Source organism: Suricata suricatta, chromosome 6 (genome assembly GCF_006229205.1).
Source record: "Suricata suricatta isolate VVHF042 chromosome 6, meerkat_22Aug2017_6uvM2_HiC, whole genome shotgun sequence".
NCBI lineage: Eukaryota > Metazoa > Chordata > Mammalia > Carnivora > Herpestidae > Suricata > Suricata suricatta.
In genome coordinates, this window is record NC_043705.1 from 26,365,302 (window position 1) to 26,384,561 (window position 19,260).

The 19,260-nt window shown below is 49.8% G+C and overlaps 1 protein-coding gene across 4 annotated transcripts in view; it reads right to left on the reverse strand.

Annotated features, from left to right (window-relative positions):
• Positions 1–18,975, reverse strand: part of LOC115294202 (core histone macro-H2A.1) — a 66,447-nt gene extending 47,472 nt beyond the window's left edge. For 2 of the 4 annotated variants that reach the window (XM_029941946.1, XM_029941943.1), the window contains exons 1-2: positions 18,959–18,974; positions 9,059–9,253 (exon numbers count right to left, since the gene is read on the reverse strand). In XM_029941946.1, coding sequence (XP_029797806.1) covers positions 9,059–9,230 — 172 coding nt within the window. In that variant the 5' untranslated portion in view covers positions 9,231–9,253; positions 18,959–18,974. Of the gene's footprint in view, positions 1–9,058; positions 9,254–18,958 lie in introns of all 4 variants that reach the window. The other 2 variants (XM_029941945.1, XM_029941944.1) reach the window with 2 other exon arrangements.
• Between the last annotated feature and the right edge of the window lie 285 nt (positions 18,976–19,260).

Below are 19,260 nucleotides of genomic sequence, written 5' to 3' on the forward strand. Positions count from 1 at the left end.
ATTCCTGCTCCTCACTTCCTCTGCTTCCCATGGTATAGACCTCCTCAGTGGCTTTTGTGTTAGACATGAGAGATCAGCTCTTGATAAACGTCCCACACCTTACCATTTGTCACCAACGATGCAGGCACTTGCCACTGCTCAGGCAGTTCTGGCCTGCCATGCCCTGGGGTTATTAGCATAACCCTAATCATGCCTCATTTAAAAATCCAGGGGTCTAGTTCAGCTCCCATCTCATCAATCTCCTGGCAGCATCCGGCCTTACTGGACATTCACTCCTCCTGAAATTCACCCCTCTAGCTGGTCTTATGCTTCCGTATGAGGGGTAATGGGGAGATCAGCAATCCTCGGATTCTCCCAGCCAAGATGCTGGCTCAAATATCAATGTCTGTATCTGCACATCACTTGTACCCGTTATCCTGATTCGTTATCTCTTGGCATTTTCATATTATAGATTTTGAAATGAAAAAGGAGGAGAAAAATATCTTTAGAAAGATAGGTAACATACATAAAAAACTAGTAACGCTGTCTCCTGGGAGGAGAACTGGGTAGGAAAAAGAGCAGGAAGGGATGTGCATGTCTCACTGTATGTCCGGTGGGGACATGCGAATTTTACCATTGGTAAATATCACTTACTAAAGAAAATAATCACTTAACGACAATGAAAGACCTACCAGATATGAGAAACATAAAGTATGTAACTAGACAGACCCATGAAACAAAAAATAAAGCCCAGAAATAGCCCTAAATATATCTAGAAATTTCATGGATGGTAAAGGTAGCATCTCAGACTACCAGGGAAAAGATGGGATATTCAATTAATAGTGTTGAGATGACTGGGTAACCATCTGGAATAAAATTAAGTCAATCCTCATCTCACACTATAGATCAGGATAAATGGATCAAAGTAAAAATGTAAAAAATTAAAACATAAAAATACTAAGCAAACAAATGGGAGAATTCTTTTATAACCTTGAAGAGAAATAGACTTTCTGAACAACGACATCTGGCAGAAATAGATTTATAAAGACTTCCATTATTAGGATTATTCAGATAAACTTGACAGTCATTCCACAACGTGTGTGGATATCAAATCATCACATTATATGCTTTAGATATATACAATCGTATTTGTCACTTTCCTTGATAAAATAGGAAAAAATGAGTTATTCAAATAAATATATAACTATGTATAAAATAGTTAAATAAAACTTTAAAAATGAAAAGGAAACAAGAAATTATAAGAACGACCAAACAGATTCAAAATGAAACCAGACAGGACTTCTAGAAATAAAAGTTTCAAAGCTGAAATTGAAAACTCAGTGACTGAATTAAATAGCAGATAAGATACAGCTGAAGAGAGAATTAGTAAACTGGGAGACAGTTCCAGATGATAGATCAGAAATAATTATCCACAAATAAGTCCTGCAAGACAGAAATGAAAAATAAGAATGAGATGAGCAGATATGGAAGAAAGAGTGAAATATTAACCTGTTTGATTTGTATTTTGTAAGGAGACAGAGCCTAGAATAGAGACACTGAAGAAATAACAGCTAACAACTTTATGGATGTGATAGAAGCCAAAAGCAGCCTGAGAAAGTTTATCACCAAATGACGTTATGAAATGAAATCCTAAAGGAGATACTTCAATCACAAGTAAAGTGATTGATCACAAGTAAAGGTCTGAGAGGAAAGAGGCACACTTAGTTTTGGGCACACTTTTTTCCTTGCCTGAATCCGAAAACAGGTTTTGTCTTGCTATGTCCTTTTCCACTGGCCCCAGCGAAAACACAACCCTTGATAGGGAACTTCTGAATGCATTTCCAAGAGCCCAGTGGCAGAAATGAAAGTGGCATGTCACCCTTCACAGGGAAATCGTGAAGCAACAGTGAGCCTCCTTGGCCACGAAGCATTCCCAGGCAATGCAGCTTATCTTCAAGAAAACAGAGAGGGTGTCAACAAAGAGCACTAGAACTAAATCCATGTGCAAAGAAGTGAATCTAGCTACAGTCCTTATACCCCTTGCAAAAATTAACTCAAAATACATTACAGACCTACATGTAAAACACTATAAAACTCCTGGAAGATAACATAGGAGAAAATCTGCATGACCTTGGGTTTTGCGAGGACTTTTTAGATACAACACCAAAGGCGTAGGACGTGACCAAAGAATGGAGATGTCAGATTTCATTAAAATCACACACTTCAGCTCTGTGACAGATACTGTTAAGAGAATAAGAAGACCAGCCACTGACTGGGAGAAAAAGCAATGAGGCCGTTCCCGTCTCTGATCCCATTCCAGCCCCCAGCCCTGAGAAAGCAGGGGACCTGGGGTCATGTTTCATGAAGTGGGCCCCAGTCACACTCACACTCTCGTGAACAACCTTACAGACCCTTTGGAAGGACTGGGCAGCAGGCTGGATACAAACTCAGTGTTTGAGCTCCATGGCAGATTCACGTGCTTGTGGGAGAAGGGTGCTGGCAGGCCGGGCTGTGACCTCCATCTGCATCCTGGCTGGGGTAGTGAAGCTCCAGGCATTGCACCCTGTGGTGGTTTCTGGCTTTCTCCTCAAGCCCTGAGGCCTGCCCACCCTGGGTCTGCTAACAGGCTGGCCAGTAACAGCACATGATGAGGGAAATGTCAAAGGCACCTTGTGCTAAACTGCTTTTTCAAGCACTCTTCGGATGTCTACCCGCCATGGAATCATCTACTCCCCTGGGAGTGGTGAGGAAGGACTAACAGTGCAGCGTAGGTGGGAGCACCTCCTAAATTACTCATGACCAGCTTCACAAGATTATGTGTAATGATGATTTTCTGTGATGGGCTATCAGTGGAGATCATTAATAGCAGATATTAATAAAACAAATATTGAGGCAATTGAACTCCCTTTCACGCATGTGTGTACACACAAGAGGCATTCAGTCCCAGAAGCTATCTCTGGACAGTTTATAAATGGGTTTTAGCTTCTTACATTAAAAAAATTTTTTTTGTAATGTTTATTTATTTTTGAGAAAGAGAGAGACAGAGTGCAGGTGGGGGAGGGGCAGAGACAGAGGGAGACGCAGAATCCCAAGCAGGCTCTAGGCTCTGAGCTGTCAGCACAGAGCCCAATGCGGGTCTCAAACTCACAAACTGCGAGATCATGACCTCAGCAGAAGTCGGATACTTAACTGACTGAGCCACCCAGGTACTCCTAGCTTCTTACATTTTTAAACACAAACTGCTCATATAACCCGAAACAGGAATATGCATTTAACTATGGTCTACACACACTGGGTGTCCAGTATCCTATTCTTAACACCAGTGGTTTCCAACTGCTTTGTGGTTGCAGCCCTCTGGCTCATTAAAATCTCCTTCCGTGTGTGTGTGTGTGTGTGTGTGTGTGTGTGTGTGTGTGTGTGTGTGTGTGTGTAGGAAAATGAAGCTGATAAAGGGCTTTGCAGAAGAGTGAGCACTGTGAGGTGTGAGAGCCCAAGGGCAGCGTGAATGCCCAGGAAGGTGCTAGCAAGAGTTAGCTGGGTCCTGGCCTGAATCAAGTGTTAGTCTGAGGTAGGAGCGATCAGGCAGACAAGCCAAGGACTACGGAGGAACTCGGGGGGCCTCGGAGCATCAAGGAGCCAGCCTGACTGTCCTCTTCTTCCTGACCTATTTTTAGCTGCAGGAGTAACAGGACACACTCAGGTGTCCTGGATAGGAAAGCAGTAAAGAGGCCAGGTAAGTGACAGAGTCAAGTGCAGGCTCTGCCTACCCCAACCTGCCAAGCCTGTCCGATTCTTTCTTTCCTAGGCCAGGAGCACCAAGTGGGGTAGGTGTTTGCTAAACGAGTGTCCATGTAACAGGACGGGCTGCTGACAGGGAGGGCTCCCCCTACTGCACTGAGAGGAGACAGGGCAGGGACAGTGTGCAGCCCACCCCTAACACAGGAGAGATATGCGGCATCTGACCCAGTTCCAGATCAGAAATCAAGCAAGTTGAAACTTGGGATGAGGATGATCGTTTCATCAGCCAAACCAGACAGCAAGGTATATTCTTAAGAGTCACCCTTTTTCCTTAGGGTTTTATCATAGGAGGCAGTCAGGCACAAGGGCTGAGACTCATCTAGTCAGCAAAATGGCCATAACTTCACCAAGGGAACCCTGCTTGTTCCCCAGGTCAGGAGCTGGCCCTGTAAACTTCACCATGGCCGTTTCCAACTGGAGCATCTACAGGGAGAAGATTCCAGGTGCTGATTAGAAGGGGTGGGGGGCTCTGGTCCCTAACAAGAAGAAACAGGAGAAGGCTGAGCAAGTCTGAAACATGGGCACTGGGAGGGGTGGGGCTTGGGAAAATGGAAGGAGTGGGGGGTTATAAATACAAAACTCCAGAGGTCATCATTTTGTAGGTTAGATCCAAAAGACAGAAAAAAAAAAATTCTAGCTACAGCCTTACCTTGTGAGAGGTGGAAATACAATCCTACGATGCTGGGTTTTTTAATGAAACACAATTTAGGTGCCCATATCAGCCCATATCAGCAGGCTGCCGCAGCGGCCACCTTGGGAGGGTCTATACCTATTGCAAGGAGTCAGCACTCAGTCTTGAGAGCTGGGAGCCGGGACTTGACACCTTTCTCAGAGAAACCCTCTGGGACTACACTGAATTTGTGCAAACAAACTTAAGTACCAGGAGGTAAGTTGGTAGGATAAGGTTTATGCTCAGGCTATGTGACAGGGTTTCTGTCCCTCCCCCTAGACCCCAGAAAAAGATGTGCAATGACATCTTTTTGAGGTTGGGTAAAAGAACCAGGCCTGTTCTTTGCTCAAGGGTTGGGTAAAATGGCTCCAAAGGTGCTTCCCTTCCAGGAAGTACGTCCCTTGGGCAGGGACTTTTGTCTTGGACCTCAGGGTCTGGCATAGGGCCTGGGGTATGATAGGCCATCCCCAAGTCAATACCTGAGCAACTCAGCTTAGCAAAGTAAGTGCTAGGGCTTACTTGCAAGATAGCACGTCACCTAGCAAATGCTGAGGTACCTTCTATGCGTTGGGCCCTGTATGGAAGAGGAAGACATCAGGTCTCCTTATCTATCAGCCAAGCTTCGTGCCTCAATGCCAAAACAAACCAAAATTGGTCCTTCATGAGAGCTTTCAGTTTTGTTTCTTCACTGAGCCTTCCTCAGAGTGCCATCTGTCATAGGCTAAAGCCACACCAGTGTCCCCCACACTGGACTGTGCAAGGTGTTCAAAGGTGTTCCTTCAAACACTTTTGTGATAAAAGTTTGGGAACCACAACATAGCACAGTTCCTTCCCCTGGGGATTCAGAGTGGTACCAACAGGCTAAAGCCTCTAAAGAGTCTTGCAATAAAGAAAGCTATGTCTTGCTGGTTCCCAAACTAAGACCGATTCCTTTACTGAGAAACTCACTTAGGTTATTCATAAATCCATCTCAAAAGAGGTGATGTGAATCTAGCCGTCTTCTGATCTCAGCCCTAGAGCCGTGGTTTTTGGTGGAACACCTCTCAAATTTCACCAGACACCTAGGCTCTGCAGAGCACAGTCTGAGCAATGCTGACCCACGGCGCCTTGACCCCTGACTTAAGACCATCAAATCGTAAGGGTGCTTGCTCTGTGCTCTACCACACACTTCTCATTTCCCACAATCCCCCACCGCCGACTGTGGGACTCAAGTGCCTTTAACTTAGCCCCTCACTTGCCCTGTTCCCTTACTGGTCTCTGGGTTTGGGTGCCTCCAGCATCAGTGGAAAGTTCATGGGGGCAAAAGCCATGCCACATGTTTCTCATTTCATATGTCCTATACCTCCCAGTAATGCTATGCTGGGCAGAGGAGAGATTCCAGAAGCTTCCAAACTGATCAAAGTCAGGTTTCCTTTTCTCTTCCGTATCATTTAAGGGAGAAGTACGACAGTACTACGGGGGCAAAGACAATGCTAGGCTCAGGTTCCATGCAGTAACACTTCCATCCACCATGTTATCAGTGGTTACTAAGAAAGGTGGTCAGTCGTCAAAGAGCCCAGGCCCCCAGGCACCTGGCCCTACTTTAGCCTATTTACGCTCTCTGTGGCATCTATCACAGGAAATAACCACCTGGTGTGGCTGGTTCTTTCTCCCAGACTAGACCGTGAGCACCGCAGATGGGAGACCATTTCTGCCCCAGTCATTCCTGTGTTCTCACCCAGAGCCTAGCACGGTGCCTAGCACGGTGCCTAGCACATGGCAGGTGCTCAATAAGTGTGTGGAACAACTCAGAAAGTGTCTTTAGGGAAATAAAATCAAAGAGTGGGACAGAAGGTGGGGCTTGTCCTACCTTCCTTTCAAACTCATGGACCAAAACCAGAGATGTGAGTGGGCAGACACTCAGAAATTCCAAATATCCGCATGTTCCCACTCCCTAGGCCAGGGAGCTCAGGGCTGACCAGTCAGTGGGCGTGCAGCACTGTTCTGAGGGGTAGAACGGAGCAGTGTCTTCACAGGACAGGGCCCCAGAGCTCAGCTACTCTCTCATCAGAGAACAGGACATAAGTAACCACAATGGTGCCTGATGGCTCAGGATGTCTCCCGAGGTGTCTGTCACATAGATTAGGTACCACGTTGGGGGCAGGCATAGGGCAACAGTCAAGCCCATGATGCAGCGCTGCATGAAGAGCAGAAAAAGAGGCTCAGATTCAGCTAACTATAGCTCTGCTGGAAAGACTTGGTAAAACTTAAAAAGCTGTATTATGTTTTAATATAGAGGGGTTAGTAAGGCTGACACTTGAGTAAAGATTTGCCTTGAGCACCTTTCTAGCACTAGGTGGTGGGCTGCCCTGACCCTTCCCACACTGCTCGGCGACCACTACCACACACGGTGAGGGCGGGCGATAGGCTTAATGGCTGTGGGTGCAGAGTCAAGGCCTCTGGCCCCGTGCGAATGGACCCACTGGCCTCTAACTCATGAGCACCGTGCTCAGTTCCAGAGCCAGCCAGGCAACCAAAGACGTCCAGATTTCCTGTGTGGCACACACAGTAACTGCCTCAGTAACGGCATCCCCCTAGCCCCCACCCCCGACCCTGCAAACTAAAAAGCAGAAGCTTGATGGAAGAAATGAAACCAATGCTGTACTGGACCTAATGGTAGTGACTGTGGACATCCCAGTGACCAGGGCATCATGGCATTTGGGCACCAGGAACTGTGGCTTGGCTGGGTGTGCCCAGGACATGAACTTTCCCATTATGCTCAAATAAAGCCCTCTGGCCGTCACAGCAGCCTGGAGCTGGTGGGACATGGGCTGTTGTGAACATTTTGAGTTGTAAGGCAATCGGGGTCCAGAGAGGTTAAACGAATCACTCTAGGTCATAGAGCATATAAAATCGCCAAGCCAGAATTAGAAAACGTCCTCTGCTTCCTGTCTAGGAACTTCTTCCCTGACCAATGTTACACACGGCTTTCCAGCCCGCGTCACGACCTCTGGGCCTCTGTTTCCTCAGCTGTGGAAGAGAAGAATCACGCCTAGCGCATGCTGCCAGGCATGCGACCCACAAGAGTCTCTGAGGAGCCAAGGCTTCAGTGTCCCAGAAGTACAAATGCCTTCCACCTGTAACCTCAAAAGGTTACCTCAAAAGAACACGGAAATTTCATATTCCTCAGGACCACGTTCTTGATGCAAGAACCCTCACTCTCGCCTTACTGAGAGACTTCCCGTGGCTCTGCCTCCTCTGACCACTTTGGGAGAGGAACCCTGGCCTTGCTGAGTCTCCTTGCCTGGCCGAGGCAGAGCTGCCGCAAGACACAGGGGGCCCCTCCCGCCAGCTCCCCTGACTGTGTGGGGAGCAGTAAGTGGTGAAAGCGTTGCAGCAGGCCAGCAGGATCTGCGTGCCTCCTCACTGGCTCTGTGCGGCCCAGCAAAGTTCTCTTATGCTTTGAGGCTGCTTTTGTCATAACTAAAAGTGGGGGTGAAATCCCTGTCCAGCCAGCTTCCCACAACTGCCATGGAGCCACCAGTAAGACCAATATGATTATTTCTGGGCAAAGGACCATCTCTGCCAGAGAGAGAGCTGATTCCAAGACTGGTGCTGGGAGAATTCAGGGGGAGTCTGGATCACATCCTTGTGTGAAAAGGCAAGAAGATGTGTAAGACTGGAAGAGGCCACAGCAGAGGACAGCAGAACCAGCCTGAAGGGCAAACGTGGGACAAGCTGAGCAAGGGCAGGAGAGCGTATTGCCCACTACATCAATGGCGTCTGGGAAGCAACACTGATAGTACAAGACATAGAGAGAGAGGAAGGGCAGAAGGAAAGTAAGCTCTCTACTGAAGAGTGCCAACTAATAAACATGGCAGAAATGACAGCAATAGAAAAATCACTTTTATAACCACCGTAGTTATAACAGATTCAGGTAAGATTGTCAAGGAACGCTAGAGCCATTGGGTGAAGACCGTCACTCAGCACGTACAGAAATCCGGCAGACACCACCTTAACCAGAGGACCAAACGGAATCACCAAGGGCAGGACAAACCTTTACCACGTGCCGCCTGGCGTGATACCAGGGAAGGCCTCAACGTCTCTTAGGCAGTTCCCCTACCAAATGTTTAACCCGAACCCAAGCCCACACCAGAGCACACTGAAGGACATCCCACACACAGCTGGCCTGCACTCTTCAAGAATGGTCATGTCATGAAACCTGGGGAACTGTTTAACTGAAATAAGACCAAAGAAACCCAACAGCCAAAGGAAATGTATGATCTTGAAACATACCCCGGGGCAGGAAAGACAACCAAACAAAACTATGGAGGATGCTTTGGGGACAATTCAGGAAATTTCCACACGGACTATGGAACAGCCAGGAATAAAGTACAAACGTGCGCACACATGCATGTGCACATATACACATAAGGCCGGGGGAAGAAAAGGCTAAGGGCCCCAAAAGTTAACCACTGGGCCATCTAGTTGAAAATGTTCATTGTTCTACTCTGATGAGTCTTCTGTGGGTTTGAAAAGTTTCCAAATAAAAGGAAGCAGACAGGTCCTATCCGTCCCAGGCAAGTATTGGAACGGCCACCCAGCGAGCACGGTGGACTCGGGCATACTCACCTGTCAGGTACTCCAGGACAGCGGCCATGTACACGGGCGCCCCCACTCCGATCCTGTACTTGGGGTGGCCTTTCTTGATGTACCGCAGCATCCGCCCCACGGGGAAGATGACCCCCGCCTTGGCGGACCGGGAGGTCTTGGTGGATTTCTTCTTCCCACCCCGGCTTGACATGGCGAGGTGAGTCAGTAAGCGCACTGTGGAGGCAAGGGGCACAGCTGTCAGGGTCATGCGGTCAGGGCACCTCCCTTCCCCACACTCTCTGGCCCCAAGAAGAAAGGCCACCCCCCCCGGAAGGGCCCAGTTCAGGCACTCGGCTGGAACACTCTGGCCCCTAGAAAGAGATCGGCTGTGCTTCTCACATTTTATACCATGACATCAATTTTATTGGCCACTTACATTTAAACGTTACTCCGACAATGAGTGCTCTTAAGTGCCCTGCCTTTATGTCACATGGTGTATAGGGAAATGGGATTTCTTCGCTGCATCTTACAGGCTGGTTTAATAATTGCATTTTCATATGCTTGAGACCAGGGCTGATGCATTTGCCAAAACCTTTGTGGAAGAAAAGCAAACGATGTCCCCTTCCCCTGGAATGAAGATGTAAAACCTGACACCGAGTCCTCTGATGAAAGTCGCGTCTCTAGCTCATGACCCTTTCCCTGTGAGGGGCAAGAACAGCTCACAGGAGCTCAGCAGAGAGCCAGGCTGCAATCACAGGCCCTCAGAACACGCCCCGTCCGCAGGCTGGGCCCGTCCTTAGAGACGAAGGAGAGGGACTTTCCTTACCCTGCTCCTCCTCCCCACCCACATCTAAAATCCACCCCATCCAGAAGATGCCGCTCTGCACCATCTCTTGGAGGGTCCTCTCCTCTCCACCCCGACTGTGACTGTGACTGGATCTGGGTCATCACTAACCAAATGATCACAGATCTGTCCCGAAGAGATCCCCCCACTGCCTGCCCTACTCTCCAATCCACTGGTGCTCTGAGGGTGGAGCAGACGAACCCGAGTACTCAACGGCCCCGGTGTTAAAGCTTTCTCCGGCTGCCACAGTTCCCAAGGTCAAATCAAGATCCTGGGCCTGTCATGCGATGCCCTAGAAATCTAGGTCTGGCGCATCCATCCAGCTTCACTCCATACGTCCTAGAGTCCAAACTCAGATACGGGGGGGAGGGGCGTCACACAGAGCTCTCTTCAAGTGCCCTCCCCTGTAGTGGCTGTGCCCTTTTGCCAGGACCTCCTCTATCCCTCATGCTTGATTCCTGCTCTCTGCCATTCCTACCCTGAATGCTCCGGTACAGCCACTCTGTCCACTGGACTCCCTTGCACTTCATGCCTCTGTGGTGGGGTGCATTTAGCCCTGGCTTTTGGAGCTGTCCCTACCTGTGCCCCTAGCATCATATCACTAAGGTCTGCCTGTTTGCTAAGAGCACTCAAGCCATTCACGCTGTCCCCTTTGGGAACGACGTTGGGGAATGGAGACAGTGGTGCGCGGGGCAGATGAGGGCGCTGTTCTCCAAGAGCTGGTGGGGAAGAGAGCGAGGAGATAACCCTACAGTCACTGAAAAGATCGTCGGGAAAGGCAGTGAGGGTGCTGGGTGAGGAGCTGTGAACAGGCCTCTCAGCCTGTTCTCGGACACCGGACAAGGACTTCTCAGAGGACATTTACGTTCAACTATTTAACCAAATGGGCAGGTCTCCCGTTTGCGGGTAAACTGAGACCGGGCTGTGTGGGGTGCGGGCCCCTCCAGCTCCAACACGCCAGAGGAGGCCACAGAGTTAGGGGTCCTTGTTACTCAGACACCCAGCCCTGTATTGGGAACATGCTGTGGTCCATACCTAATGTTCGCGTGATCCCTAAGATCATTTCAGTTCATCTAACTGACAGAGACAGCAGACAGCAGAATTCCCAGGCACTCTGACAGTGAAGGTGGCTCAAGCCCCAGCTCTGAAGAGATGTCTGGGGGGGTTGTGGCGGGGGGAGGGGCACAAAAGATAACAATGATAAGTACCTTATATTTCTCACCAAGGGGCACCAAGGCTTAACTGATCACTGAGTGCCAAAGATAGAGTCCTAAAAGGGTCTCAGTTTCTCTGAAACAATCAGATGGCTCCATTTCTTGCTGTGATGAGCTCCATTTTGAAACATTCCCTGTAAAAAGGTGCATGTGCTCACTGTGACCAGGAAATGGGATGTACATGTGCGCAGGTGTGTGTTTGCGGGGAAGGCTGTTGCCGGGTTTCCCACCCATCATTTGCTTTATCACAAAGGTGTTTCAGCCACCAACTCAATGCCTCTGGACTCAGGGTTCAGATCTGAACATTTCCCCCTCTTTCAGTATGAAAGGTCTGTGGTCAGTGATTAATGCAGCTCAGTCCCAGTCTTATTGGAGCACAGGTTTCAGCTCTATCTCCTGGCAGACCTGTCTGTGTAGGTTTGGGACTGCCCCTTTGGGAATTGGTAATGTCCTGCCCCAGAGAAGAGCCATTAGCATTCAGAGACCTGGTCGACCCTAGACATGCTTATTCCTTAAAAGTGATGCTCCTGGAGCCTTCCTTCCACTCCAGCCAAGTGTCTGTATGAGGACATGGACAGAACGGTGACTCCCAGGTATCCAGGTATACATACCAGGCCACAGAGCCCCAGACCTCTGTCCTGCCTGCCTGTGGCTAGGACCCACTTGAAAATCCCACAGGCACTTTGAACGCCTTCCTGTGGATTTTTCAGCTCCAGCAGTGACAACCTCAAGCATCAAGGTCCCAAGCAGGAGACAACTTGGTCTCTATTTCTCTGCCTGCTTTCCCAGCACCCAAGCTTTGTTGAACCCACCTTGTAACTTCTTGCTCCAACCTTCCTGCCTCGGTTCAGCTCCCTCTACTTCTCACCTACCCTCTCCAGGACCAGTCTCTCCCCATGGATGCCAGAGGATCTCTGCTCCCTGGCTGGCTCATCACCCTGAGCCAGCCACAAATAGCATTCTTCAACTATTTCTGCGGCATCGCTTTCTGCCACACCTTTGCAGGGTCAATGCTCCAGGCCACCACTAGTTTCCTGCCCTCTGACTCCGTGTCCAGAGTATCTTTATACATGCTGTCTCTCCGGCCTGTGACACCCTCTGTCCTCGGGCCAGTCTGCTGGACTGGCACTCAGGCGACCCCGTCCTCGGACCTGACCGTGGCCTGGAATCACTCACTGCTCCACATTCCCGGAGAACATATCCTGGCATGTATCTGTGCCTGCTTCCCCAGCTCAGCTGAACTGCAAGCTACTTGATGCCAGTCACTGTGGTCAGCTCATCCCTAAGTCCCTGGGTCCTAGGCAGGACCTTAAACATCATGGATCCTCAAGTGGCATTATGCTGAGAGGAGAACGTCTTCACATCTAGTTTTCAGTCAGGCTCCTGATAAAGCGGCCCCAGGTCTTCCCCCCTCCCCTGGGGGCTGTCCTGCAGATCCTGCTCCCTACCCTTCCCCGTGTTCTTCCTGCACTTCATTTTTATTTTAGAAAAGGAGCAAGCACGCGCTCAAGTGGGCAGGGAAGAGGGGCAGAGGGAGAGAGAGAATCTTAAGCAGGCTCTACGCTCAGCATAGAACCCAATGTGTGGCTCAATCCCATGACCCAGGGATCATGACCTGACCCGAAATCAAGAGTCAGATGCTCAACCGACTGAGCTACCTAGGTGTCCCTTTCTTTCTTTTTCTCCCTCCACTTCCAACCATAGGTCCCCAATTTACAGCCACAGCTCGGAAAGACTTGACTAAGCCAGGCAGTTTCATGACATCCAGAAGTGAGTCTCCAGATAAAGCTATGACCGTGCCGGCTCCATCCCACTATTCAAGGGTCTATGGAGACAGGGGCAACCACGGCCAGGCACCCATGTGGGGGGAGAGAGCGGCTGTGGTAGAAGTGGTGGTTGAGCACTAGACTTTGTAACTCAAATGCCAAACTCAGACTGACCTCGTGTAAGCTGTGTCTCTGCCACTTACTGCCTGTGTGTCCTTGGGCACATGATATGATGTTACCCTCTGAGCTTATTTTATCACCAGTCAAGTAGGCATGAGGATAGAATGGACCTCAGACATTTAGAGGGGGAAACTGAACAAAAGCATGCATATACGGGGTCTGCTAAGAACTCAATGAGTGAGTGCTCAGGAGTGCCAATAAAAACAATAATGAAAAAAAGTCGGCTTCCTCGAAAACTGAGGTTGGGTATTTGAACTGGCAAGGACAGCACCAGCTGCTGTAACAAACAAGCCCCTACAGCTTATATCTAGTGGAAAGTCCAAAGTAAGTTTCCATGATTGGCTGGTGCTTCTCCACATGATTCAGAGACCCTGACCCCTCCCATCCTTGAATGCACACTTCCCAGTGTTACCACAGAAGGGAAGAGGTTGTGGCTGGTAACACATGCAGGCCTTTGGGGCCCAGACATAGAGGTGGAGCATACCTCTACTGGCCACGATTCACTGACTGGAACTGGGTCACAAGGCCACACATAATTACGAGAGACGTTGAGAAATGGCCTTTAGCTGTTTGCTCAGAAGAGAACACAGCCAGTAGCTGTCCTGTAACAAACTAACTTGAAAGCTGACCCTGAAGCCAGGGTGTGAGCAACGAGCCAAAGCCTGTTGGGCCCTGTTTGACACATGTCCTGCATTCAGCTTCTTCTGAGAGATGTGCAGTCCTGCACCACAGAAAAAAGTGGCTTCTTGCACACTTGGCTTCTCTTCAAGGCACAGACATTGCTCAGAAAAGACACAGCTATATACAATCTTGTCAAACTGACAAAGCTATGTCCTTCCCTCCTGGACTAGTCATCCAGGAGAGCATCCCATTCAATAAACCAGAAGTCCTCACCCCTAGAGAGGGCCCCCAGGGCTTTGAAGATGGTGACACGGCCTCAGGCAACCTCACTACACATCAGCCTCGCTGCTCTTTTGACTGTTACCAGGCCAGGAAATGAAGATTCTGTGGTTGGTCCTGAAGGGATCTCTGTGGTCTTTACCTCTGCAACATCTCCGACTATAAATCAATCACGACAGACATGAACCTTGCTTGAAGAAACCCAAAGTGTACCCAGAGACAGGCCAGGCTTGAGTGATAGGCAAATCTCTGACTACAGGCCCTTCAACAACGGAGATGTGACAGGGCACCTAATCTGTCCTCTTGGCAAAGAACTAGTGAGAGGTCTCATTGTGATCCCATGAGATCCTCCCATGAGAATGACAAGCCATCTATTACCAGAGAGGGCAACCGAAGCAAGGGCGTCAAAAGGCTGTCCTACCTACGACCACACTGTTGTACTCTTCCCCAACAGGGCACTGTAACAGGCCCCTCACTGCATTGTAAACTGCTTTCATGGCTTGGGCACATGCCACGCTCAGTCTATAGCATTCTCTCCAGCCCTCTGTCTGGGGCCACCCCACCTAGTAGTCTGGTGCTGCAGACCTATCAAGGGGCTCTATCCTCTGTGTTCCTGCCATGGCTGTGCCTTGTGCCCCCCCAGTCACTGTCTAGCTGGGAGCAGCCCTATGCCCAGACCCCAGCCTTGTGCATAAGGCCCCACTGACCTCCAGCCCATCTCTCCCTATTTCCACAATGAGGGCTGCACCAGGCCAAACGGCTCCCAGATTCCTCAGTGGGCATTCCTGCATGTGGCCCGAGCCCAGCTACAAAGCCCTCATAACGCTCCTCACCCTAACACCATTTTTTAATATGTTCAATTGCTTTTCTCAATCTTATATAATGTGCCCTACAAATGCAGTTTCCAGCCCTTTCTTCCAGTCGGATTGCTACTCAGGATCCAATTTATATAAATATTCTGAAGCCAACCTCCCCAACCTTATAGCTGCTATCCTGTGTCATCATTGTCAATGTCCTGGTCTGTCTGGATGGGACGCACCAGCCTGCTCCCCAGGAACCCACTGCCCTGCCTGGTACCTGGTAGGCGCTCAGATGCTGGCTGGCTGGTGACTAAGTAGTGGGCATTTACAGTGGATGCATGTACAGTTCTCTGGACAAAGATGAGGGCAGCAGCATTTCCAAAGGCTGTGGGCCTCAGAAATGTGGCAAGTGCGACAGTAGTCAGGGACCTTCAGTGAAACCATTCACGGACACATACGTGGCCGATCCCTGTGGGAGCTCAGCCCCTCAAAGTTCAGGGGGCTGTGGAGACACCTGAGGGATTCCCAGGGACGAAACATCACACCTGCCAAGGCGGTCGAGGTGGGAGGTCCACAGAGGCCTTCTCCCTCCCTGATAATTCTGTGGTCCCAGCAACCTCTCCTCTTGCCAAGAGACTAGCTCAGTAAAAGAGACTGGAGGGAAATACTTACCTTTCTCATGCCTGTAAGTGACCTCCACTAAGGCTTCGGCACAGAAAACTCTTAATTGGGGCACTGAGAAAACCAGTGGAACCGGCGATTATTAAGTCTTCTGTTACAGAAGTGATGAATTTGTGCATATTGATGCCTAATGAAACATTAACCAGAACTGCCGGGGAACTGCCGGTCACAGGGCCCCCATCTGAAGCACCAGGACCAGGGAATCTGAGTGATCAGCATTTAGAGTCACTGTCGCTGAAGGAGGACTCCACCAGCCACTCCCTGCAGCTGGATGAATGCCCATGTGTCCACATGCATTTGTCAGCTTCCCATCAACTCCAATCATGACAGCTAACCTGAGACACTTAATTCTGAGGCGTAGGACACTAATCCTGTTTACAGCATTCTCTTCCATTTACTCCTATCATACCAGATGATTAACGGTGTCACTGCTGTCAAGTCCCCAGAGGCACGGGGATCTACTACAGGAGTATGGCTCACAGAGCTGGGGTTCAGAAACAGTGCTCTGATTGGCTGAGAGCAGAGCCTTGTTCTGGTACTCGGGCCAATCAGGAAAAACCTCTCTCTCCATTCATAAAACACTACATCATAAAGCCAGCCAGCTGGATCATTAAAGAACCTACAGTCCACCCTCAGCCAACGGAGGGATTACAAACAAGGAGAGAAGGATAAATTGAGATAACAAATAAATCCTAAATGCCACCTTTTGTTCCAGCACATGTGTCTTCCTCGTGTGTTAGGTTTTTAGTAGTGGGGAACACACAGAACTCGAAGGAGGGTTATTCAGTCAAGAGTTTATAGGAGGCTAGGAGAGGCAGCATGACATTTCAGTAGCAAAACAACTGTCCTCCTGCCTCACGAGGAAACTTTATTCATACCTCCCCCTTAAAGGTTGTGCCAAACCCTAAGATAACCACTTCAATGGAAGGCCATCAAAGGAAAACTTTAAATGTGAGCTTCAATAGGCCAGGACCCTGGTTGGCTGGGCTAGGCATCCAGAAGCCATTGAGTATTTGTTGAATACATGAAGCATTTGCTGTAAGAATAAAGAACATCTGGCCATGTCACTCTGCTGCTCAGAGCCTTCAACGGCTTCTTCCAGCTTCACCTAGGTCCCCCCCAGGATCCAGCCCTTCTGAGCCTCTGGCAGTTCCCCTATAGGACCTCTATTCTAACTGTTCTGAGACTGGACACATGAGGTTCCCCAGGCCTCAAACACTTGTCCCCACCTGCCCTCCTTTGCCCAGCCAACTCCTGCTTGGTCTTTCTGTACCCAGTAAGGGCTTGGTCCTGCTTACATCACCACTGAGGGTCACTATGGGAGCTCCTGCAGACTTCTGCACCAACCAACCTCGCAACGGCCCCTTGCCTGTCTTCATGTCTGTTTCATAAGGGTGAGGACTGGGCCTGTCTTGCTCATGCTTTTGTCCCCAGTTCCTGACTCACAGCTGATTCTCAGGAAATATTTATTGAAAGACTTTAAGATACCAATCAAGGAAACAAGCTATACAACTCTTTGGAAGCCATTTGGGCGCCCTCAGAAGAGCTGGGCTGGGACCTAATGTACTTCTAAAACTGTGCAACATAGAGAGGAATCACAGGACAGGTGTGGGGTCCCTCTCGCCCTTGCTCCTTCCCAGTGTATGTGCCAGAAACGGGCTCTGACAAAACCAACACGAATCCAAAGGCACAGTCAAACAAAAACTAGAAGCTGCTGCAATTCTGATCAATACCACATATAGGCTCTTACTGTGTTTTGTTGGCTTGGAATTTGCACTTTGGTTTATTTAAATAAATCTCCTTTAAGTGACTGGGGACAGCATTAGCTCTGAAGGTATTGGAGGCAGGTCGCAGAATACGTGTACTCCAAGCCTCTCTGTGGGGAAGGGCTGAGGGCTCCCAGAGTTCTGCTGTCACCAGGACCAGAAGAAATAGCAGACTGAGATGTACCACTCCCTGTGTCCAGGCCCTTTCGTATAGACCAAGCCAGTGACTTAGGACCGGGTACTAGACTGTCACATGTGATGTTCCAAACTACTCCTCATTCTAAGTACCTCAAATACTTTTCACTTAAACCCTTCCCACCTCCCCATTGCCTTTATCTAGGGGTCAGCATTAACAATGGTAACAGGTTAAAACAAAATAAGAGAATTAAGAGACTTCCCACTCTCCACCTAAAACTAGAGAGGGAAAAAAATCTAAAGACTGGAGGGATTTTGTTTTGTTAAGAAACCAATATATATATATATGGTTTATGGGACACTTGGGTGGCTCAGTCAGTTGGGCATCCGACTTCAGCTCAGGTCATGATCTCACTGCTTGGGGGGTTCAAGCCCTGAATCTGGCTCTGTTCTGACAGCTGGGAGCCTGGATCCTGCTTTGGATTCTGTCTCCCTCTCTTTTTCTCTCCTCCTCCCCCACTCGCGTGCGCTGCGCTCTCTCTCCTTCACTCTCTCAGAAACAAACATTAAACAAAATTTTAAAAGTTTAAAGACAGGAAAAATGTAAGGTTTAAAAGCATATTGATCTCCATTGGAAGGCCTCTTGTGCAAGACCAACTGCTCGACTCTGGTTAGTTGTTGTACAACGGTATTAACTCCAGTTGCAGGCACGGGGTGGCCATTTCGGAGCCCGGAACCCTCTGAAGGCAGACTGATACGCTACAGGCGCCTCTGCAGTGGGTGGATTCTACCTAACTTCCAGCTAGAGTCTCCCATTCAGACCTAAAATGGCTTGAAATCCCCCTAGTCCTTGCAGCAGGGAGCCTTGGAACAAAGCACCTTGCCCCCTCTTTAACAGTAAAACCTCAAACCACAAAGGTGGAAGAAAAAGAGAAGCTAGCAGGAGTGCCCCTCTAATTGTCTATTTTTATATGCTGTTTATTGGATCGTTAAAATCTTTAACAAGGATTTCCTGGTAATTGTAATTGTTGAATTCCAAGTTTGTCTTAGCGGATTGTACGGACGCTTCCCACTTCCAAACTCGGCAATATTTTTCCTAACATCCTGTCTAAAAGAACCTTCCAGTCTACTGACCAGATCCTTGAGTGATCCGTGGTCCCTGAAGGAGTGGAGGCGGGGCGCGCCACCCCGCACACACCTGTTGTCAGGTGACACCGCCTGCAGCATCCAGCGCACTCACCTCTCCACTCCACCCCACCCCCAGCGAGTTCCTTCCCTTCCCTTCCCTTCCCTCCCGGCCTTCTCCACCAGGCCTTCTCCACCGGGGAGCCTACAGCCTTCTGGAGTTACCTTAAAAAAGAAAGAAAGAAAGAAAAAAAAAAAAAACCACAACAACTCCCAACCACAAAGCAAACAAAAGGCCGATCAGAAGATGAGCGAGGGCAGCGGGGGTTCCCGCGTCCCCTCTCCAGCCAGTCCCTGGACAACCCCCTCCCCCGGCCCTGCCTGGCTCCAATCCCACAAGCATCCCCCAGCCGCCAACCCTCCCCTCCCTGCAGAGAGCGAGCCAGACGCCTGCACCACGGCCACCTGGCTCTCGGGCCCGACTTATTGTGCGGGGACCGGCAACTCGCGGGCCCGCGGGGGCCTCACCAAGTACAACTCCGAGCACCGCAGCTCCCGGTCGCCCAGGACCACGCTGGCCAGCCGGCGTCGCGGGGCCTCCCCGGGCCTCCCGCTTATCCCGCCCGCCCGCCCCGGGAAGGGTCGCCGGGGGAGGGGCCAGCACTGCCGCCTTCCCACAAAAGCGCCCAGGCGCGGGCAGGAGGACGCGGTTTGGAGAGAAGTTGGCTTCCGGGTTCGCTGTTTGAACAAAACCAAAGAGAATCCCGCGCGGCCGGGCAGGGCCTGGGAGGGCGCCTAGCGCGCGCGCGAGGCTCCGCGTGGGCCACGCC